Raw genomic sequence first — 25,787 nt, 5'->3', positions numbered from 1 at the left:
GGTTTTTGAAAATTATCTGTGAACATGTTTGAAAAATACTAAGTTATAGCAATATTCAGAACTGTAAAGTGGTTTACATCTTGTCTATATACATGTAGCTTACATTTACTGAAAATAAAAGACAGGAAAGCACACGCCACAGTATTTGAAAAGTTGTGGTGCACTGGTTGGAACAAGAAAAGCTGGGGTAATAAACAGAATAACAAACACTGTACCAGTTATTATCAAATATATGTCCAGAGTGAAAGAATTTTCATTTGTCACTCGCTAAAGCTCGTGACAAGTGAAAATTATTTCACTCGGAACATAAATCTGATAATAACTGGCAACTTGTTTATTTGTTTGACACCATATAACCTGGAATTTAAGCAAAGCTTTTAGACTGGTATGCATATAATGCACATTATTGCTTTAATTAAAATGTGTTGTGCGTCATTAAATAAAACAGTCCTTCCTTTTCGAAATGTATATATGTGTGCACAACACAATTCACACCCTCACTCTCTCACACAAGAACCTTACCACATGCTACAAAGAAAGTCTGCCACATGCTAAACAAAAAGTGCATTTATTACAAATTAATTTCAATAAGAGAAATAAAGGTAAGCAAGGTTTAGCAACAGCACATTTATCAGTGGAGATTTATAACGTGTAGGAAGGGTCTAGACATATTTTACTCCAAAACCCTCCCTCTGCACAGGCGCCTACATTTTAACAGTTAACTGTGAAAATGACATTCGGTATCCCCAAAGTCACTCTTAACTCCGGAATATTTCGATCGGTTTCGGAGTCTCCGGTTTGATCCGTAACTAGCCGGGATGTCCCGATGGTGACGGATAAGAAGGGCAGATTACTCTACAATCTAGAGAATTCCATGTTGTGTTATGACATGTGAGCGTTTGTTTTCACCGATTCCCGTTTTATATATATGTGTACTATATCGGGTAGAAGACGTTTTTAAGTAGACAATAGTATGGATAAGCCACAAATTATTGCACATGTTCAGAAACCGCTAACATACACGTTATTTGACGCGAAGTGGATTCCATGCTCTGCAAAGTTCGTAGTGTTGGGCAGTTACCCAAAGGGGACCGGTGCATTGCAAGTTTATGAAGTTTCCCATGGAGACGTCAAGTTAATTCATGATGTAAGCATCTTTATTTAATATGCCACATTTTTTTTTTTTTTTTAGTTTTTCTTTTTATTTTCTCATCAGCATATGTGTTTGTGTTAAATATTCAAAACAGTAGGTATGTGAGAATCGGCCCCAGGCATCGCATATGCTTAGGTCAAATACCTGGTTTCTGGGTTGATCGCAGTGCAGCGGGCAGTGGAAATGCTGTACTTTCAAGTGCATTTTTGGGGTCGTGGGCGCAAGGTTGAAAATCTACACTTATACTGATGACGTAGTTTACATTTTCAGCAGTTGCCTCGTCTTCGATTTATTTTCATAAGATTCCTAGAAGTTTCACAAATCGTCTGTTAAAATTTCGGTATACATAACCAATAAAAAAATGCCTCCGATTTACCGAAAAGCGAGTAAAGACTCTTTTCAAACTTATATAGACCTGTAGTATGTGTTCTTTTCTACCTTTATGTTAGTTCACCAAGGTAAACATCTACGGTCCGTTTTTTAACATTTTGACATTTATTGGACCCGATGTTTACAACTTGAACAGCAAAAACAAGCATGCAGTTTCCGCCCAGATTTCAGGCGGAATCGATACAACCATGGAATTAATTATTTCGTGGCGAAATATGAGATGTACCAATAAATATAAACACTTACTGTATAAAGAAAACTTCCCGAGTCACGTTTTACGCATAAATAGACAGTTTGTCCAAATAGTAATCCTGCATTAATCCAATTTTCAGTTACGAACAAAATCTCGAATATTCCCGCCGGCCATTGTGAGCATATTTAAAATGTGATTGAAAACTGTTGGTGGAATCGGATTATTTTTATTATTATTCGTCTCGGGTTCACAAGTTTATTCCACGATATTTAATGGAATATCACGTTTTATAATAATAAATAAATAAACTTATTTAATGAATAATATTGTTTAAAAATCAATTAATTGATAATAAATTAATAATAACAATTAAATTTAACTGAATAAAACTCCTAAAATAACTAATGACCAGTAATTATAGCTAAAAAAAAGAAATGAAATTAAAACAAAAAAGAAGAGAGAAAAAAAGAAAAAAACCTTTGAAACACATGTAAGCAATGGCCTGTAATAATAATATTTAAAAACAATTACTAAAGGAAATAATAATTTTGGAAAAAGTAAATAAATGAAGGCCTTAAAATAAGTAATGACCTGTACTAACAATCATTATTTTTTTAATAATAATAAAAAAGAATAATACACCCCAAAACTTTAATGTGATAATATTATTAACAATGCATATAATGCAACCCACACAAAGCACATATGTAGAAACAAAAATAACAAAATAAATAAATTTAATAATCAATTCCATTCAGTTCCGCAATATTTCTTTTTACTGGGTGTACGTAAAATGCTTGATACGAATAATTCTCGTTCCGCAAAATTTTCATTCCGCATTTTCGATGTGCCAGGATAAAAATAGCTTTCAAATGTTTAAATGTGTCATCTTCAAACATCTAATCCTGGAAAGGTTACCAAAGGTATTGTACTTAATATTTTTGTCTAAAATTTATTAAAATATGTTGTTGTACGTGTTGAGGCTCTTAAATAAAGCACATATGCCTGATTTTATTAAATCGTGATTGCAAATGGAAAATTCGATCCAATGGATAAACGTCTCCGGCACAGCAATAAACATCACAATAATAAATATCGTGCCGGAGACGTTTATCTTGATGAACTACCTTTATGTGGATTTTCAAGACAATCCTACATACAGCCACTGATTTATATCAGCAGCAGGATCGGGTGTCCAAGCCGTTGATGGGCTGTTTTGTCAACAAACCTTTGATAATCAACCTCAAAATAATGATGGTTAATCTCATTGGAATTCTTCAAATTGTAATCAGAATAGTTTATTAACAAGAAAAGATGACTGATATGCATTTCATTGAAATTTGAGATTTAATAATGCCGATGGTTAATGATTTTGTCTGGCATGTTTTGTTCTAAAAGTGTGCACGCAACTGGAAATTAGGTCACGTGACCCAAATGCTGCCACCTGATTGGTCCAGACTGTTGTTTACATTGAAATTAGCCATGTGCTCAGTGTTTATTTTCTACATATGGTTTATTTTCATCAGTTTTGATGTTCGTTTTAATATGTTTTGAATGTGATTATTCAAGTGAGAATAGACCCATCTGATAGAACTTTTTGATAGCTGTCTGCTGGTGCAGGTTTTGTTGTGAAATATTCCAAATGTTATGGGCATTTTTTAGAATGGGACTACCGCTAATTACCGGGTAATTAGGTAGGTAATTAATTAATTATTAGTTAATTAAAATGACTGATATTGTGATAAGATGATTTTAAGAGGCAATAACCCATCTCTTAGTGGTGGGAGTCTTTCTTACCAATGATACAGATGAAGGGTTGTATGGCATTTTGAAGCACATTTTTAAAGAAAATGGTCACAGTGTTTCTTTTGTTTTAAATGTAAATCCATTGACAAAAACCACCCTAAATTAGGCGACTTCAAAATACCATAGCACCCTCAATATTTATCCTATCATCACAATTCAAAGACCATTTTAAATGTCATTTCTAGCTATTTCCAATGATACCAATTGCACTGCAATCACCTGAATATGAATTTTTTTTCTCACATACCTAAAAACAGCTTTAAAGCCGCATGCCCTAGTTCCATCCAACGAAAATAAATTATAATTTGGTTAATCTACAAACCTGTAACACACTTAGATCACGTTTTTATCAAATGGAGTGAAAAAGTAGGTTTTATATCGATAAATACCATGGGAAATGTCCCAATTGCTTGAAATAATTTTGAAAGTTAGTATTCTGATGTCACCGGTAGATGTCGCTCGAAGCACAACAATGCCTACGTCACGACAAATTTCACAGAGTGCGCACAGACTTGGGGTGCATTCCTTTCACCTCTCCTGGACATGTTCCAACCGTTCTGTCCTGGTTGTATCCCCTCTCCAGATATCGTAAGACTTAGCAAAATTATTGGTTTTAAGGGTTTGTAATGTTTTGTATTGAGATACTTACTTGTCTGAACTTTATTGTTACTGAAAATGTTCACGAACTGTGAAGAAAAATCTCACAAATGAACAACAAGCAAACGACAACAAATCGGATGTTGATTGTGCGAACCGTGCACGAGAAAACAAACCAAACCAAAATGATAATGGTCACGTGGTATACCAACGTCGGTGACATTGAAATGGGAATATCCCCTCTAAAAATAGATTAGACCTTGTCTGCTCAACGTCTTTTTTCTTAGAGGCCCGTGGCATTTTATGAAATAAGAAAAATGCATTTTGTGGTATTACAAACACCAGGATTACCAGGATTACCAAAAAACACTTCAGGTGAATGGAAATGTATATTCTAAATAATAAACGGTAAGTAAAGTGCAATTTTATTTGTGAAAAAATGGGTTTAATAGCAAAAAACAACAGCGTGTCCCTTTAACCTTCGACATCCCAAACTGCGTTCGGCGAACAGGAAAAACATGAATACTATACTTACAAACAAAATATTCTATAATCTTTAGTTATGGTACATGAAATAAAATATATTAAAGAGACATTCCTGAGTTTGCTGCATTGTCAAATGTTTTCGACTAATAAAATATTTGTATGATTAAAGTTACATATTAAATATATTTTCCTGTTTAGAATATCAGTGTCTATATATTCAATGTGTTTTTGGTCGTCTTAATATTTGTAAGAAGCCCAAACTGGATTTTGTTTTTAAATAATTTCATACGTAAGAAAAAATATATTTTAGGAAATAAAATCAAATTTACACTAGTACAAATATCAGAACGACCAGAAACACGTTTAATATGGAGCCACTAATATGTTATGCAGGAAAATATATTTCATATATAATTACAATCTTAAAAAGTCTCTGTTAGTCGATAACATGTTAAAATTGCAGCAAACTCAGGAATGTCCCTTTAATGGGACCCCCCCCCCCCCCCCCCAAAAAGACATAACAAAAGTGTAACACCATCCAATAAACCAAAAAGTGTTGTGGTTTCTAACTGCGTTTAGGAACATGCGTTTGGAAAAATGACCATTCTGCACATGATAGGTCTTTATTTTACATTTTTAAAGCCACTACATTGTAAAATTCGGTTTGTCAAGAGCAGTCAGTTTTCCCCATGATCACTAACAACACTTGATGTCAATTTATACAGATAGGTATTATGTTCATACCAGTGAAGTTTGTAAATTAAAAATGTTCAAATGAATGATTCTTAAGTTAAATAATTAAACACTGAAAATTACGTACAATTTTTTTTCTGAATGGACTATATCTCTATTCACTACAGTAAGGGCACAAAAATGCAACATACCTTTTGCAAATCGAATTTAATAATAAAAAAACAAAATCTAACAACAGGGGACATGAAAATCATAAAAAGTTAAATGATTTGGCCATGTTGATCTGGCACATGTGAGGTCATGTGACACACACTGAATGTTAATTCATCTTCCTCCATTTTAACTAAATTTCTACGAATCAAGTGAACTCGATATCAGTAATTTTAAGGAATAAAAAAAATGACTTGTTAAAATTACTGGTTTTAAGGGGTTTTATTTAGATACTTACTTGTTTCAACTTTGTTGTTCATGGAAATGTTCCCAAACTGTGAAGAAAAACCTCACAAATGAACAACAACAAATCAAATGTTGATAGCGCGAACCTTGCACGAGAAAACAAACCAAACAGAGTTTGAAGCATAACACAGTTAGGGATGTTGACAATAGCATAATCTGCATTAAATACAAAAAACCACCCCAAACAAACTAAAAACCCTTAAATATATATTTTTTTCATTCCATATTAACCATATTTGAGGGGGTAAAATGTGGAAGAATTTTTGTAAGTACTTATAATATTTTATACACCTCACCCTCCTAGCTCACGTTTTACATGTGGGAATATGGCTAGAGAGGACTTAGTATCACTTATGCATCACCCAAGGATGTCTACAACAGTACCAATTGGAATGACATCCATATATTATTGTAAATTTATATACATCATCATTCATTTTATTTTAGTGTTAGTTTGACGATGGGGGAATAATTGGCACTCGCCAAATTCACCATTCACACATTTTAAAAACAACTGGCACATTTTATTTTCAATTTGGCAAAACAGTTTCATGTATTAATTGATATTTTGTTACAAAATTGGGTATGCATAAATTTTGGAAGTTTAATGGATCATTTGGCCAAATGTTCTGCTGATCCAGAGCTAGCCCTGTTGAGATTACACCAACAGGGCAAGTTGACCAATCATTGGAGTTCACACATAACATTAAACTTATATGTTGCCAACTAATACAACTTAGCCTACAGAAGAAACTTGACACTCCTGTCTCAAACACAGAGTCAGTTGGTTTTGGATTAGGATGTTGGGTTTCTCCTTGTAGCGTTTGTACTAGTCACTAACATGTACGTTTATTGTTATTGATCAGTAAACTCAACAAAGATCATACTAAAGATCTGTGGTGTCAGACTTGGTGAAAATATATATTATAGGCACCTTTTGGTGACTGCTGGTTGTTGGAAATTGACAGTTTTTTCCAGCTGGTCCCCTCGTCACCAAATACATTTTTTAATCCATGCAATAGTGAAAATATCAGAAGACCAGAAATCTTTTAATCATAAGTGCTCATATTGCTTAGTAATCAATTATTTTCATGTTATTTTAATGACCCGATAACAAACTGAGAGATTCCAAGCATGGATCTTTCCCAACATTAATTTTCAACTACTTTGCTTTCTTTATAGATAGAGAAGTCAAAATCATTCAAATGCAGCACGTTTGGAGCTTCCAGTCTTCAGCAGAGATTCATAGCTACTGGAGATTTTGATGGCAAATTGCAGATATGGTACTGTTAATTCTTGGTAGCTCATTTCGTTGATTTTATTAAATCTATTAAAGGGACTATCCTGAATTTTTAACCCTAGCAATTAACAGGGTGGGGTTAGAAAACACTCAAGCTATTATTGTGTAATGTATAAAGAACATTTAAAAATCTGTTAGCTTAAAACATGATTTTATAACCAGTGTTCTCGCTGCTCCATTTAAGCAGGGCGCCCCACACCGCTATTCCATTTTACCGCCCTCCTTTCACGTTCCCTGCCCTCCTTTATTTTTTAGCGCCCTCCTTTATTTTTTAGCACCCCTCTTTATTTTCCAGCACCTATCTCTGCTATTTCCAAATGCACTTTTGTTTCACACAAAAAACAATGATCAGTCTGCACACTGTGACACTGGACATCAAAGGAAACAAGCCACGTTGTGTACGAAAAAGCAATTGACAAAACATTTACGACAGTTACCGTAACGTAATTTAACAGTATTTTTTAACAGCCTCTATTTTGTCTAATATCTGTATTCATTTGTATGTTTGACAGACACAATAAAAGTTATATTTTATGTAAGCAATGAAAACATTTTATTTTTTACGGATTCGGCAATCTCCGATTGAAAAAAACAACCCTCTTATTTGGCGCCAAATTTGTCACGTGATCAGAACGGTCATTCTGTCTTTTGTTTCCACTAACTATCGTTTGATATTTTGTCCTCAGTTGCAGATATAATTGCTTGAAACTGATGATTTTTACTTTCGTTTATTCAGTAGTTCTTTATAAAATATTGTAAACTTTTAATTTTGAGGGGATATGAACGCTTATAAAAACAACAGAAGTGGTAGTGTTTATCATTAAAGTCGTTTATCTTGAGTGCCAAATAATATATACACCGTCTTTACAAAAACGAAACTACTTTTTATCAGCTGGCGATATTTTATCACAGCGATCGATTCATTCGATGAAGATGGAAATAACAAAAATGTATCTGACATTAGATCACTTTACAAACATCTTTATTGTTTTTCGTATATCTTGAAATCTTTATTAAAAATAATAATATTAAAACTGTGATCGGTCCAGCAAAAAACGGAACTGCCCATGAATGTCAGACCGATATCATCTTCGGTTCAATTAAAGGACGAGTCTTTTTATAAACCCCTTTGCACTTTTTTGTAGGCCAAATAAGGAGTATGTCTTTTCCCAAAGTCTACCAACACAAAACAATATGGTAACCAAACTACTACTCCTCCCCCCCCCCCCTTTTTTTTTTTTTTTTTTTTTTTTTTTTTTTTTTGCTTTTCGTTTATTGGTGTGGTTTTTATTTTTTTTTGAAGGGTGTGGTGCCGAGCGGCCGCCCTCCTTTAATTTTCACCCAGCGAGAACACTGATAACGTTGGCTATTTATACTTCTTTATAAATGGTGGTCTAAAAAAGAATTCAGTTGTCTATGGCCTTGGAGTAAATGCTAGTCTGTGTTAATTTAGATTACCTGAGAATGCTAATCAGTTTAAAACCAGTAAAGATTGTGATTATGATGGATTTTTAAATGTTGTCTTGCAGGAATCTTGAGTCCACAGAATTACCAGTATATTCGGTGAAAGGTCACAAGGAAATAATAAATGCTATTGATGGAGTGGGAGGCCTGGGAATTGGTGAGGGTGCACCAGAAATAGCTACAGCTAGTCGAGATGGTGAGGAAATCATTTAAGATAGATTTTACATTTTGATATATTAAACTGTAACTGTCTGATGCCCACCAAAGTTGGAGCTTATTAAAAGTAGCTTTAAAATATCTGATATCAACATCTAACTTACTTCTGACATACGACTTTGCTATTTAGCTAAAATGACGTTTCAATAATAATACAAGAAAGTTTATTGGTCAGGGCCCCGTTCCACGAAGCGACCTTAGCCCTAAGATTACTTAAGCGCATAGCTACCCTATGCACTTAAGTTGATCTTAGGGCTAAGATTGCTTTCTGGAACGGGGTCCAGAGCTAAACATCTACTGATCCGAGTGTCATTGTATGGTTACGAGACAATGCATGAATTTAGATTTAGTACAACAGTGTGGTCACCATAATGGCTGATACATACCTTTAGGTATTAAGCACGCCTGGACTAGTGAGTACTTAGGTTACATTCAGGGCTGCTTGGACCTCTTTTTTATAGTTAGTTAGCTGATTCAATGTAACTAGATTTGATGTAGTTTGATGTTACACAAAGTACAATATTTCACTTGTAGAATTCTCTATTGCTGTGAAGAGTGGGACATAGTCCAGTAATAAAGCGCTCATTTGATGCACGGTCGGTTTGGGATCGATCCCCGTCAGTGGGCCCATTGGGCTATTTCTCTTTCCAGTCAGTACACCACGACTGGTATATCAAAGGCTGTGGTATGTGTTATGCTGTCTATGGAATGATGCATATAAAAGATTCCTTGCTACTAATGAAAAATTTAACAGGTTTCCTCTCTAAGACTATATGTCAAAATTACCAAATGTTTGACATCCAGTAGCCGAAGATTAATAAATCAATGTGGTTTTGTTAAACAAAACAAACTTTCTATTACTGTGAGTTTTTACCATTTCAATGACAGTGTGAGATCCACTTCTGAACGATGAGCTTTTGATACAATGTTACTGATCTTGTTTTAACCAGGTGTTGTCAAAGTGTGGGATCCTCGTCAAAAGAATGACCCTGTAGCCACAATGGAAGCAAGTGAAGGAGAAACAAAGAGAGATGTTTGGGCCGTTGCATTTGGTATGAGTTTTTGTTATATTAAGATAGAAAACCTAGGTTTGTGTGTGTGGCTTTAGATGACTGAATATGGAGCATCCTTTATATTAATTAATATTACTTGATTCATCATACTGATTGTTACATTAAATGTTTCTATTTATATTGTACACTTATAATAAACATGCTTAGAACGAACTACTGCATAGAATGAACTGATCGTAAAGTCCTGTTTTGTCTCCCTATACATTAACCGGCGTCGTGGTTAGGCCATTGTTCTACAGGCTGGTAGGTACTGGGTTCGGATCCCAGTCGAGGCATGGGATTTTTAATCCAGATAACGGCTCCAAACCCTGGGTGAGTGCTCCGCAAGGCTCAATGGGTAGGTGTAAACCACTTGCATCGACCAGTGATCCATAACTGGTTCAACAAAGGCCATGGTTTGTGCTATCCTGCCTGTGGGAAGCGCAAATAAAAGATCCCTTGCTGCTAATCGGAAAGAGTAGCCCATGTAGTGGCGACAGCAGGTTTCCTCTCAAAATCTGTGTGGTCCTTAACCATATGTCTGACGCCGTATAACCGTGCGTCGTTAAATAAAACATTTCTTTCTTTCTTTCTTTCACTATACATTAATAACCAACTTATGCAAATGTGTACAACGAACTACTGCTATAACGAACTAACTAACATGGTCCCTTCCAGTTCATTATAAGAGTACTTTGCTGTATTTGTATTTTTTGTCCTTCCCTTGACATCACTTTTGTCCTCAAAGTCATTTTCTTCAGAAAAGTCTAGATACATCCATCCATAAATTGTTTATGTTGTATGACATAAAATATTTAGCTTTTAGCACTATTAATAATGTTTGTTTTATATGTATATTATAAACCATAAACGTGATCAACCTGCCAAAGCTAACATCCAGACCTGCTTCTTTCCCACATTTTGGTAGGATTATTTCCCTTGCCGTAACAAATATTTTCTGTAATCTTGGACAGTTAAAGAAGTTGTTATTCTGTTGGTGTGAAGGTTATAACTATTTTTTGTATATTTAGGACATGCCTTCAATCAGCATGACCGGTGTGTGTGTGCTGGTTATGACAATGGAGATGTCAAGTTGTTTGACTTGAGAGCAATGGCGCTGCGGTGGGAGACCAATGTTAAAAATGGGGTATGATAATTAGATTTTTGTTTAAACAGTTTTACACAGAGAAAGAAATCTGGGATAAGATTGTGAACTAAATTTTTAATTCATGTAGCTTAATACAACAACCTGGATTTACATACACGCAAGTTGTCTTAATTTTTAAGAAATGTTAACAAAACAGGAGCAGTTGGAACATTTAAAAATTGTTTACTTGTCAATCACATCTTTATTTAACTCATATTTTCACACTTGCCAACCGTAATATTCATTTTAAGATAAGCAATTCGGTTGTTATTTGCTTTTAATTACTAAAACTTCAAAACAAGTTTTACTGGACATCTTTGGTATAAAGAATTGCTATAATAATATCACTGGCCAGTCGGAATACTGTTGTTACAAAGTTAATTATCTGACATGAACATTCATATGGCATGTCAGACATTAGGAATTCTGAATCCTTGCAAAATGTGGCAAAATTTAGGTAATATGCTTGAGCCATTAAATTTTGTAAATAACCTTCACAAATATGGCTTTTGTGCTTTTGGTGGTAACATGAATGATATACCAGTGGTTTATTTAATCAGTAAATTTCACTGTTTCTTTAATTTTTACTGACCATCCAACCTACAAATTAACAATGGCTGGGTTAAAGGGACTCCGGTTTGTCTATACCTAAAAACATATGAAAACAATCATAACATGGTGCACCTTGTTTCAATAACATCCAGGTGACCATGCTCTGTACCACTGACACAGCAATAAAATAAGTTCACTAAAAACTGTTACGAAGAAAAAATAAATAGCCCGATTTTCATTCAAGTATATTAAATTACATAACCATTAACCATCTCAAAAATGTATTTATTGTTGAGGTGAGTTTATTTTGTTTACAGTAAAAAGAAGCATTATTTGTAACTACTTTGTTTTCTAATGGACTGAGTTAACATTAACCAGGTGTGTTGTGTGGAGTTTGACAGAAAGGACATCAATATGAACAAGCTTGTGGTCACCACACTGGAGTCGAAGTTTCATGTCTTCGATATGCGGACGCAGCATCCACAAAAAGGATTTGCAAGTCTCGTAGAAAAGGTAATATGTTTCGTCCTGTTTTAGACCTGTGGAGGGCAAATACTTTATTTTATATCACAATATAGTTGAGTCTCGTTGGCTCGACCTTGAAAGGGTCGATCACACCGCAATGCTCGAACCAAAAACGAAGTCCCAAGTTTTTTGTTTGGTAAACCCTTACATTAACTGGTGATGTGTCGAACACATCCAGGGTCGACTATAAGCCTTCGCTCGAACTAAATTATCAGCCCCGTCTGTGTTATTAGCTATATTTCCCTTGACCTGGTGATCCATCAAATAATTTTGGAAAACCACCGAAAAGGACAATTGCTGCACTTGCGCAGTTGTTTATTACAACCTTCGGAGAATCGCAACAATAGCCATGCAATCCTTTCTTTACCATACCAGTACAGCTAGTGTTACGGTACCTGTTCGATGAACTGTGATACCAATCAAACAATTAGTGCACAAAATGGTCTCGGCGTGAAGCGTTACTAAGAATATGTCTACAGAATAGAACTTTATAACGCTCAGGTCGTTACACAACGGCATATGAGGAACATGATATATCAACTGTAGTGACAAGATAGGGTTTACCGGAGACAATAGAACAATGGTACTAATACAAATGCAATACAGTAATAGAGACAATAGTATAATACAAATACAGTAGAATAATAAAGGCAATAATAAAATACAATTAGAATAAATATAATGTAATGTCACATTGTAATTATTACTAAAATGTGCTAATCAGACGCGCACACATATATATGTATACTTGGGTAGTGATAGACATTGTAAATAATTATACAAGACCAGTTTTAAATGAAACAATGGGTGAGTTACTCAGCTGTCATTACTTCAGCAACCACACATTTAATTAATACCGACAAGGACTTCTGCATTACACAATCGGCATAATTTGTGATAAATCCTTTCACTCAGATATTTTGTTTTATCCTATAACTCGCCCATGATATCCATGTCATAAACCTATATGATAATTTACTTTATTAACCCGGTTAATAATGGTATGCAAATCTGCAAGGTCTCTAGGTAATTTGTTGCTGTGGATGGGTCATTTGCTTACAAGCCAACAAGACCCGTGTACCTGAGCGTAACGTTTTCAAAGATTTGTTTTAAATGCGTGACGTCAAACTAATCTGTGCTAATCGTGATGACGTCATATTATCGATGGCGGCATCTTTAGTACTGTGATTTACTCAAAAAAGTAATTAGAATGTTATTTTAGAAGTGTTATAGGATAACTAGAATTCGCTACTCGTGTTTTTTAATATGTAAAATATCAACCTTGTCTAGTTAATCGGTATTTGTCTTGGCAGAGCCTCGACAAATACCGATTAACATAGACTCCATTGATATGTTCCATATTAAAAAATACTCGTGACGAATCCTCTATATATAACACTTTGATGAATTTTTTAAGTTTGCAGTTACCAAAATAATATATATGTCATTCAACTTTCTAACTAACTTTCTATTCGATGTTGGCCGAATGGTTCCGTCGAACTACCCGGGCACCAACGGGGTTCGAGCCAACGGGATTCAACTGTATGTTATTCTTATAGTTGAGGAACCTAGTGATGTTCTGATTAATGAAGTTAATAAAGCATTTCTTGCTGACCCATTTGACTAATTAATGAAGTACAAGTTTCTTGATAAAGTACAATACAGAGTTACTTCCCTTCAAGTTCTGTAGTCCTTCGTGCACTAATATTACTTTAGGAAATGAAATACTAATTGAAATATATTTAAGATTTAAATTATTTTGTGCAACGAAAGTTATTTAAAAATGTGTATATTGAAATATAAAACCTACACTTCAAACCTGTTTGGCATAAAATAGAAGATTTAGGACCCAAAAGAACAATGCATATTCATAGATTAGTAGATCATTGATCTGTGTTTGCAGACTGACAGTTGATCACAAATTCTATAAGAATAATGTCACTACATTTTGTACTTTAATAAGCTCAAGTCATACCAAATCATTGTTTTTAACATGAGTTGAAAATTTTTGAGACACTAACTGAAAGATGGTTGTGGTACTGTTTAAATTGTTCAAATCGTCAGTTGTTTGTCATTAATTTACTCTTTTGTTTGCATCTTGAGTTAATTTCATTGTTTACTTCAATCTAGGCTCACAAGTCAACTGTATGGTTGGCAAGACATCTTCCACAGAACAGAGATATCTTCATGACATCAGGAGGAAATGGGTCACTTAATCTGTGGAAATAGTAAGACATTTTTGTTTGTTATATTTGTTACTGTCACTTGCTGATTTATATTTAGAAACTGTAACAAGATTAAATAATAGTGCTGAAAATTAAATTTGTTAAATTTGTGCTATTGTCAATTAGATGGTTTTGTTTGAAAAACTGCTCTAGATTAAATCATAGTGCTCAAAATTAATTTTGTTACAATTGTGATTTGTAGTATAGTACAACGTTTTGAAAAGGAAAAATACTATTAATTTTCCTTCAGTACAGCTAGTATAAAAGAGGCAAACCTGCAACTTAGGTTGGCAGAATATGTATACATTTTTTAACTGTTACATTGATAAAGCTTGCATTTATTTGAAAATTTTGTAACTTTTATTGTGAGATTTTATAATGAATGATTTATTATTATGCATGGTTCTGTACACCAACTGTTCATTTCAATTACTACTGAATGAAGAATTAAATATTAGAGCTAGAAATAGAAGGTGATCTGACTATCTGGTTAATTATTTAGTATAAAAAAACCAGGGTTTTTTTTTCTAAAGTCCTATACTGCAGTAAAAAGAAAGTAGTCTGTTTTTGGTAAATGTTTTTAGAAAGTTTTGAAAAATACGGTGAATGCATGTTTCTTTTAAGTTCCTATCCATCAAAACGAGTTGAGAAGGATGGAAAGGGTGTGGAGATGGGCGTGGCAGGAACGGTGAATCTACTACAGAATGTGACACTGTCGACACAGCCGATCAGCAGCATGGACTGGAGCCCCGACAAGGAGGGACTGTGTGTGTGCACCTCGTTTGACCAGAACCTGCGCGTTCTTATCGTCACCAAGCTGAACAGGGTCTGAGAGTCTATGGAGATGATAACCGATCGTTACAAGCTGTCTAGCTAGAGTGTGAAGAAATCAACAACATTGATTGATGAACTACGGTTAGTCTTTGCCAGGAAGGGCAACTGATCACTCCTGCTCCCCTCCATATTCACCTGAAAAGTTTTCACAGAGCAGCAAATAGATCACCTTGAAGTTAAATTTTTAATACGTTTTATTTTGAAACTTCATGCGATTGCTTGCCTAGCATAATTTCAGGAGGGTGATCTACAGCTCACCTTGATTTTGTTGGTGGCGAAGACTGACTGTAGTTTGTTACAAACATTGCTCAGGGTGTTCAGTATGATGTTTTACAGTAAGAGGCTGCTAATGCAGTAAGAACAAAGTATAAAGTGATGAGATTCAAAGCATCTTCCTAAACAACGTAATTAATCTGCAATGTAATTTGTAAAACAGACGTGGCACAGAAGTTAAATGGCTGGTGAAATTAGTCAGTTGTCAGCTGATTTCGACATGCCTGATTTCTTGATGGACTGCTGTAGTTGTTTTAAAGGCTAGATAGCTGATTGAAGAAAACAGACTTTTACTCTGTTGTCTAGCTCTGTCTTGAAATAAGAACGCATTTGTTTCTGAAAATGATGGAATGGAATGTTATCACTGTTCTGTCACCTCTTGAAATACAGCATTTCTAGAAGTGCAACAAATGTCACATTTTAAGTCCATGGTATATTTTACAAAACACATGTATTCATCAAGCCCATGTTTGAACCATAGGTCAGATAGACAATTTATTAAACTGCTGAAATATACCAGAAAAAGTACCTAGGATGTGGTGGAGGGTTCATTGTGTCACAGAACTGTCTTTTCAATCTGATCGACTTCAGTGGCGGATCCAGAAAATCCATTTAAGGGGGCCCTAATGACATGAGGTGGAATGCCAAAGGAATTTTTGGGGAGGTTTGGAGGGGGATCGTAAAAAAATAAAATAAATGTAATACATGTATATAATAAAATTATAATTGTCGCAAAATTTAGGGGGGACCTGGGACCACCCGTTAGATCCACCTCTGGACTTCATAGTCTGGGCTCACATTGGAACGGATCTTGTAAAGTTTTTCCTTTAAAGAATATCTCATTAGCCAAATATTATAGGCACTGTGTATAAAAATTAGTAATTAGCTAATTTATCGGTGTACAGGCAGAGCCCTGTTAGTACTATATGTAGCAGTAGTTAAGATAAAACAATAAAACATTGATCTCTTTAAGTTAATGGGAGTTATTAATTTTTACTGTTTTGTTTCCAGTTTCATCTGTCCAGTGTTTCTGCATCATTCCATGTATTTATGTTAATAAATGTATACTATGAAAAGTGATGAAAATTTTAATAAGTTGTTTTTTTGTTGTTGTGAAACTAAATCTTTTCTTTGCTAATGTGAGTGTTTCACTGACAACATCTGGATTGTACTTCTTGTGGTATGAGTTGTTGGGCCAAGAATAATATATGGTGTTATATAATATAATTAACAAGATATTGACTCATTAGAGCCAGAAGGTGCTTGGAATACTAATCAGTAACAATATGGCATGTTCAGTTTTTTTCAGTAAGGAGTCCCAAGACATGAATTTACAGTGGTGTGTGCAAAGGTTAAGAAAGTATAGTCCACCCATGATTGCATTAAACACTTAATGTCACAGTGCTATCTTCAATTTTTATCAACACTAAGTGTTTTAAAATGACTCTTTGAGTGCTATTCCATCCTATTAAATTACAAAAAGATTCTCTATATTTTCACATTAGACTACACTGAAGTTAATGCCATAAATACCGATTGCTAAAAAAAAGAAGAAAAAAGAGTCACTATACCTGAAGCTTGAAGAGTTAAGAAGCTTGAATAAGTAGACACTTTGTTACCCCAATAGTGAAATGACTTTAATGTGTCCAGTAAAAAAAAAAACGTTTTACGTTTATGTTTAGTTTTAAATTGTTTCATTAAAATGTTTTTTGTTTTTTTTAATGTTTCTGTTAAATGCTTTGAAATGTATTAATGACAAATTCTGCATTTTAAAAATGAATATGCATGGGATGTAAATACATTTTAGTTGCAAAATATATATACATACATTTAACTATAACCTCAAATACACCCCAACAGCAGAAAACAACAGACGCAGAAACAATCGCAATAGAAACATCACCTGGTACAACCCACCATATAGCTCCAACGTGAAAGCCAACGTAGGTCACCAGTTCCTCAGATTACTCGATGAGTGCTTTCCCAAAAGCAACCCCCTCCACAAAATTATAAATCGAAACACCGTTAAAATTAGCTATAGCTGCGTGCCTAATGTTGGGAAAATAATTTCAGCGCATAACAAAACTCTACTTCAACAACACAGAGACAAAGACGCCGTTCCCCCCAGAGAATGCAACTGTAGACGAAGAGCTGAATGTCCACTTGAGGGCAAATGCTTGCAGAAAGGAGTAATATATCAAACTACCGTTAATACACTCGATAACAACAAGCAAGAAACATACGTTGGTTTGACCGAGAACACATTTAAGACGAGATATATACCGCGCACACGAGCAGTTTTCAAAACGCAACACAGAAGAACGCAACACAGAAGAACGCAACAGCGCTAAGTCAGTACATTTGGACACTGAAGGATAGATTCACCCCATACACCATTAAGTGGAAAATTTTATCCAAAGCAAAATCATACTCTCCAGCGAGCAAAAGATGTAACCTCTGCCTGAAGGAAAAACTGTTCATAATGTATAAACCTGAAACCAGCACACTCTCCAAGAATGAACTCGTATCAGCATGTCGACACAGACGCAAATACCTTCTGTGCGCATACCACACATCACCTATAGACCTGCATAGTGACGTAACCTCGACGTCACATAGTCCATTACGTCATCAGCTTTCCGTTGACGGTGTAATTAAATCTACATCTGATGAGTGAGAGCAATTCAACTCTCTCACGAAACAAGCCTGTCATGTAGAGAAAAAACATACACTTTTTAACGATATATCTGGCTCCCACACGGTTGAGCACTCTATAAAATAGCGTCTTTCAACTCGAAAACGACTACTATATATGTATATATACTCTTCAAAAAAAGAAACGCAAAAGGGTACAAATGGGTTATAACTCCGATTTTATGTTTCCTACCGGTTCATGCTTTGTGAATATAAGGTCATTGCATGTCCCAAACACATTCCCACGGTTACATTCGATAAAACGCAGCTACTGTACAATAAAGTTCCAAAATGTGAATATTCGCAAAAACGCAGCCACGTGCAAACCATGTCACCACTGCACGTGCGTTGTCTGCACGTGCAACATGAACACCGACAGTATAAAAGTGCAGGGTGTTCGCTTGCCTGGCCTCTGTATCTGGCCGACAGTTGACAATCCAGGACATGCCACGTCTCAGTGAACCGCAGAGAAACAATGCCATCGGCCGACTAGACGCAGGCGAATCCAGAACGGCCGTTGCCAGGGCATTCCATGTGTCCCCAAGCACCATCTCCAGACTGTGGGACCGTTACCAGCAACATGGATCAACACGTGACCTCCCTAGATCCGGTCGACCACGGGTCACTACCCCCGGGCAGGACCGCTACATCCGGGTACGCCACCTTCGGGAACGATTGACTACTGCCACCTCCACAGCCACAGCAATACCAGGTTTGCGCAGGATATCCGACCAGACCGTACGGAACCGCCTACGTGAGGTAGGAATTCGTGCCAGACGTCCAGTTCGAGGTGTCATCTTAACACCACAACACCGTCGACTCCGACTGCAGTGGTGCCAGATTCATCGACAATGGCCTCAAATGCGATGGAGACGGGTGTGGTTCAGTGACGAGTCCCGATTTCTGCTCCGACGTCATGATGGAAGATGTCGCGTGTATAGGCGTCGTGGTGAACGTTATGCGGCAAACTGCGTGCAGGAAGTGGACAGATTCGGCGGGGGTAGTGTCATGGTGTGGGCAGCCATCTCACACACTGGCAGAACTGACCTGGTCCACGTGCAGGGCAACCTGAATGCACAGGGCTACATTGACCAGATCCTCCGGCCACACATCGTTCCAGTTATGGCCAACGCCAATGCAGTGTTCCAACATGACAACGCCAGGCCTCACACAGCACGTCTCACAACGGCTTTCCTACAGAACAACAACATTAATGTCCTTCCTTGGCCATCGACATCACCGGATTTGAACCCAATTGAGCATCTATGGGACGAGTTGGACCGACGCCTCCGACAGCGACAACCACAGCCCCAGACCCTGCCCGAGCTGGCAGCAGCCTTGCAGGCCGAGTGGGCCACCATCCCCCGGGACGTCATCCGTACTCTGGTTGCTTCAATGGGCAGGCGGTGACAGGCAGTTGTCAACACACGCGGAGGCCACACCCGGTATTGACTCCAGATGACCTTGACCTTGGTGGTGTGTCCTATCACTTACTCACAATGGACTAGAGTGAATTGTGAACAATCCTGCAACATTTGGTAATTATCGGACTCACCATTCAATAATTAAATCAATTCTCCAAATGTTACGACAATGTGGTTTTGCGTTTCTTCTTTTGAAGAGTATATATATATATATATATATATATATATATATATATATATAAGGCATTGGAGATATGTTAGCAACATAACTACACTTGTAGGACATCATTTACAATACCATGGCGGGTTATGCAAAAAATAAAAAAGGGTTGTAGAGGCAGTCTATCACAGAAAACATCCAGCTAGCCGAAGAGCCTATATTGCATCCACCCTCCTCCCCTACTTAATACACACGTCAAACATTGGATTTTTAAAAGGTGTCCTATGAGGGTTGCAGAGATTTTTGCCTGATGTATTTATCCTTTTTTTTTCTTGCGAAGAGAAGAAGAAAAAGTTTGTTTTGTTTAACAACACCACTAGTGCACGTTAATTAATCAATCATCGGCTATTGGATGTCAAACATTTGGTAATTCTGACTCATAATCGTCAGAGGAAACCCGCTACATCTTTCCTAATGCAGCAAGGAAACTTTTACATGCACTTTCCCACAGACAGGATAGCACATACCACAGCCTTTGATATACCAGTCGTGGTGCACTGGCTGGAACAAGAAATAGCCCAATGGGCCCACCGACAAGGATCAATCCCACACCGACCGCGCATCAAGCGAGCGCTTTACCACTGGCCTACGTCCCGCCCCTCTGAGAAGAGGTGCAGCGTTTCAGAAAGGGTGATTGCAGTTTTAAGGGACTTCCATTTTTATAAAGGAAGCGTCCCTTTTGTGAGCTTTACCCCATACCATAATAAATCTTATTGAAGGGGTACAATGTTTGAAAAGAGCACAGTAGGTCTACAGTATTCAAACGTATATTAGCAGACGTTATAATATAACAATCTTCTGCTGAAATACCAAGCCGACCAATATATTACATCCCCCCCCCCCCCACACACACACACACACACACATACACACAATAAATTATTTATTATAGCCCTCTGATAAACCCAAGATTTTTTTTTAGCACTTCGTAATTCCCTACGCTACCCTGGGTTCGCACTTGTGTATACATATATTTTTAACAAATACTTGAGGTTTGTGATAAATATTTGGGGTTTGTTACACACGAATGCACGCACACACATATTCTCAGTGTTTCTTTACTTCCACTAGTTTAAATTCTCCCTTTTGTGAGTTTTATCTCCATACCATAATAAATACTATATCCGCCCCTACACTATAACCTTCAAATGTACTTGACGACCACCACTCCGCCCCCATTTATTGATTCGTGGTGTCGGTCACTGATCACATATCGCACGCACAAAGGTATTTCCGATATGAAGTCATCGTTGTGTGTATCATTGTATGTATATCAACAAGACACGGTTGATAACCGAAATGGAAAACGAAACCTGGAAGACGGCGGTGATGACACACCAAATCTTTCCGGTTTCGACATCGGTGTGTAATAGATCATAAAAATATCGGTAATTGTGTAATAAATACCTCGATGTAATTCAAGGCCATCAAACTTTACTTTGCACGGTACTGAATAATTTCCTTGATGTCTAAGTAGTATGACCATAGAGGTAACCTCTAACGAAAAAAATAAATAATAATAATGGTCGAAATATCTAAATACATCTGAAACTGAAACCGACAGGTAATGAGAACTGGAAAATAGTGCGGAGGTGACTGTGAAGGTGTGTGTGTGGGGGGGGGGGCACATATATTTGCATGCATGCTGAAACCGAAACAGACAAGTAATGAGGACTGGGAAATAGTGTATGTATTCACAATTGTGATATATATGGCACTTTTAATTGCAATTTTGCCGCCTGACTGAAATGTCGCCGTTTTTTGTCACGACTTCGGGAAAATCATTTTTTTAAAAAGATTTTTACAGTCAATTTTGTGATATTCAAAACTTTTACAAAATATATTTACTATATGTACTTATGATGCCTTTTTGTGTCAATGCATGATGGGTACTTTCATTAAAATATATTTGGCCAACTATATATAAAATAAAATAAAATTGGGGGGGGGGGTTGGTTGTGGGTTTTTTTTTGGGTTTTTTTTTGGGGGGGGGGGTGCTCATTTATTACCTCTCCCATCCCTAACCCCTGCAAGTGCTGTTCCTCATTGTGATGTAGGGATGGGCCTGACACAATTATCATGGTTTTTCCTCGATGGCGGCATTACTTATTTCTAGACTTCGTTTTGTGTTGATAATTCGATGCAGTAATGGTGGTGTTATTTTCTTTCTTTCTTTCTTTCTTTTTTTAATTTATTTTCTTTTTGTGGTTGTATACAACAGTTTCCATGGTCTGACTATATAACGCTTGTTTTTTGTTTTTTTTAAATATGTCATTGTCTTGTGTCTTTTATTCACAGCTGTTTAGTAAGTAATCAATTAACGTATTAATTGACATAAGCGTACGAGGCAAGGTGCAGGGGGGAAGCGATTGCCCCCTAGTGTTATAATAAAACCTCAAATTCGGGCAAAAATGACACAGATATTCGGGGAAAATGTGCTAACCTGGTATCTTTTGACCACGTAGTCAGTTCATCATTCTACCCGCAAAATTAGTTGTAATCCATGTAAAAATATGCAGTGATTCGTTTGCAACCATATATAACTGTTTGGTAGTAATACTAATATGAATAACTGTTGTTATCCAGATTCGGCCATTTTCGTTTAATTCGGGGAAAACCCAGCCCCCTACAAAAATGGGAGCCCGTATGCCTATGTTAATTGATCAATTAAGTCATCAATAAATCAACTATACTCTTAAAAAACAGTAGGGGAACCTGAAATATTAATATCAACTATTAGACCACCGACATCCCTATTAATGAACGTTCAGGTTTGTTTATCAACACACCGAAACACATTCCATAGTTTGCACATGCATCACGCAGTTGCCCCTTACACGTGCATGGGGTGTCATTCTCGATTTTGACAATTTCCAGGAAGGTCCATTAATAACTGTGGAACATTATTTCTGTCAATCCTTTTCATTCTGTTGATCATACAGTTGTTATTGTTTTGTTTTTCGTCATTTTTATTGTTTGAATTTGCGATTTACTGATAAAAAAACGTCAACTTTCAAATTTCACTTCTAACCCCAACTGACCATATCTCGACCAAGTCCTAATTACGACCACAATTTGAAGGGATTATATGGTGAGAATATATTGGGGATCATTATTCAAAACTGCTGCTTTAAAAACAATATGATTGGTAGTTTGTACATGCTCATTCAACTGAAAAAACGAAGTTTCAGACTGATAGAGACGCCCACCTTTTTAGCCATAATTATGTGCAGCTGAATAATGTAAATTTTCTTTAAAAAACTGTTTCATATTTACTATACTGTGGTATGCTATCACCCATGGTTGTAGGTTTTAATCTTAGAAAAGATGTTCAATTAACTTTCAGTCATAAAACGATACAAATAAATAAATATTTATTTGTAATTTTATAACATTTGTTTATATAGCAAGTATACATTTGACCTCATCTCGACCGCGTAAAAGTCCTACTGATGCCAATGATCGAGATCAAATCGGGTGGTTGAGATCAAATCAAATGTACTCATTGTCCTAAGTTTAAATATACATAGGCAATGCTAGGCCTAAATACAGACATTTTCATGTCCATTTGTATGTATTCATGTATGTGGAGCGCCCACATGGTGGGTGTGATCGATCTAGAAACGATTCCCATCGTTGAGCCCATTGGGCTATTTCCCTTTACAGACAGTGCTCCATAACTGGTGTAACAAAGGCTGTGGTATGTACTATCCTGTTTGTAGATTAGCCCATTCCATGAAAGTATTAACATTGAAGAAACCGACATGCAAAGTGTTGTATAGCGTGTATCTGTCGAAAATGTTTTTTTTTTTTTTTTTTAAATGCAGAATTGTCTCCAAACATTGGAATTGTGAGAGTATTATGAAAAGTATGAGGATCCACCTAATGAGGACTAAAAATGTCACAAGTGTGAAACATGGTGCCATGAACAGTGTAGTGATAGCCAAGCTGCTGATACTCATATCTATGACTTTTGTCTGAATTAAATATACAATGTTATTGTGTCAAGATAGCATTGATTAGATTGGTAGCACCATCTTCGCAAATCACGGTACCATTCCGTATCTATAGCGTAGTCATTTAACACATATTGGTATACATATTGTATATTTTGGTATATCTGATATATACTGAACAAAATAAGAAACTTCCGCTAACTTTGCTTGAACATAACTTGATGAAAACAAATCGGGGGAATATTTGTTATATATGCGTTTAAAGAGTGTTCCATGATGTATCGTTTGGTGCAAAAAATCATGGCCATAGGTTAACAGAAACTGGGAGAACTTTTGACCAAGTGTGGTAGGGGTTAAAAAAAAACCACCCACTTAATAACGGGTATGACCACCTCTTGAATTGACCACTGCAGTGCATCGCAGGCGCATAGAATTGACTAAAGTGTTGATTTCTGCCTGTGGAATATTGTCCCATTCTTGAATGAGCGCTTGACGAAGTTCGTTGACGTTAGCGGGTGGGTTGGGACGACACCTCAATCGTCTGTCCAGACTATCCCAGACATGCTCGATGGGGTTGAGATCAGGACTTTTAGCGGGCCAGTCATCAATGAAATCAGTGTTATTTGTCCTAAGAAAATTTACAGTGTCTCTAGCTGTATGAGAGGTGGCATTATCATGCTGAAAAATCGAGATGTTGGCGTTGTTATGGAACAGAGGAATGACGTGATGAGCGAGAATGTCATCGCGGTAACGTTGAGCATTTAAATTGCCATCAATGACGACTAGTGGTGAACGATAACCATGGGCAATGGCTGCCCAGACCATGACACAACCCCCACCCCCGAAACGATCTCGTTCAAGAACACAACAGTCAGCATAGCGTTCATTTCTCCTACGGTAGATGCGCACCCTGCCATCACCACGTTGTAAAGAAAATCTGGATTCATCCGAAAAAAGAACGGTATTCCAGCGTCGCCGTATCCAACGAGTGTGTACACGTGCCCAATTAAGACGATTTAGATTATGACGTTGCGTTAAAACGCATCCGACGTAAGGACGTCGTGCATGTAAACCGTTCTCCCGCAGACGATTACGAACAGTTTGCCCACTGATTCGGTTATTATGAAGCCCAGGTGTGTTAGCAGCAGTAGCAGTGGCAGTTTGGAATCGATTGCGCAAATGCGTGTTCATGATATAGCAGTCTTGACCACGCGTTGTAACACGCGGACGTCCACGACGTGGCAAGTCGTTGGTGCTTCCTGTCGTTCGAAATCTTACGCGAAGATTTCGTATCGCTCGACTAAGGGACGGTCCATAAATGTCAATGGTTTTCATAATCCTAACAATGTTAGGATTGGGTTTGACCCCCTCCCCTAATCCTAACATAAAAACATTGATATAATGTGTACGAAACATTGACCTTCGATGGACCGATGTTTTACCTGAAAAGCAATCCGAACATGGCTTTTACCCCCTCCCCCCCCCCCCCTTCCGAACATTGTTCGGATTGTGAAGCACATCGATATTTATAGACCGTCCCTAAAACTCCCAACATGCCTTGCAACGTCTTCTGTCGACATGCCAGCATCAAGCATGCCAATCGCCCGTTCGCGTAAATTATTGGGTATTCTTGGCATACTAAAAATGCTACAATGTAAAAAACGTTAATTTTTTTACAAATTTTAAAGCGTTTTCGTTCACTTGACAACACTGTCAGTAAGACAAGTAAAATAAATTGACCGAATACTACATAAAACATGTCGAACCAATTGAATTTCACGTTGTCGACGATTAACAGTGCAAAAATAATCGATAAAATTCATGAATCCTGATAATACAGCTCAAGGCTAATACTACCTATATAATTTCATTACACAATGAATTCTTTAACACAACAAATACTATATGTACAAATCGGAAGTTTCTTTTTTTGTACAGTATATTTCCATTATACACGTGTTTACTTTTCTCTCTACATCTCTCTCTATATACACACACACACACACACACACAGAGAGACAGACAGAGAGAGAGACAGAGACAAGGCAGAGACAAGGCAGACACACACAGAGATACATAGACAGACACAGACAGACACAAACAGACACAGGCACACACGCAGACACAGACA

At 36.7% G+C, this 25,787-nt stretch overlaps 1 protein-coding gene across 1 annotated transcript; it reads left to right on the top strand.

The window, feature by feature from the left end:
• Positions 1-858: 858 nt before the first annotated feature.
• On the top strand, positions 859-16,442 carry LOC121371055 (WD repeat-containing protein 92-like). Its single transcript, XM_041496676.1, has 8 exons — positions 859-1,147; positions 6,957-7,057; positions 8,604-8,734; positions 9,705-9,806; positions 10,838-10,953; positions 11,884-12,018; positions 14,161-14,258; positions 14,880-16,442. Exons 1-8 carry the CDS (start codon positions 974-976, stop codon positions 15,085-15,087), a joined length of 1,065 nt encoding a protein of 354 aa, XP_041352610.1. The 5' UTR covers positions 859-973; the 3' UTR covers positions 15,088-16,442.
• The last annotated feature ends 9,345 nt before the right edge of the window (positions 16,443-25,787 follow it).

Source organism: Gigantopelta aegis, chromosome 4, assembly GCF_016097555.1.
Source record: "Gigantopelta aegis isolate Gae_Host chromosome 4, Gae_host_genome, whole genome shotgun sequence".
Lineage (NCBI taxonomy): Eukaryota > Metazoa > Mollusca > Gastropoda > Neomphalida > Peltospiridae > Gigantopelta > Gigantopelta aegis.
This window is presented reverse-complemented; position numbering and strand designations above follow the sequence as displayed.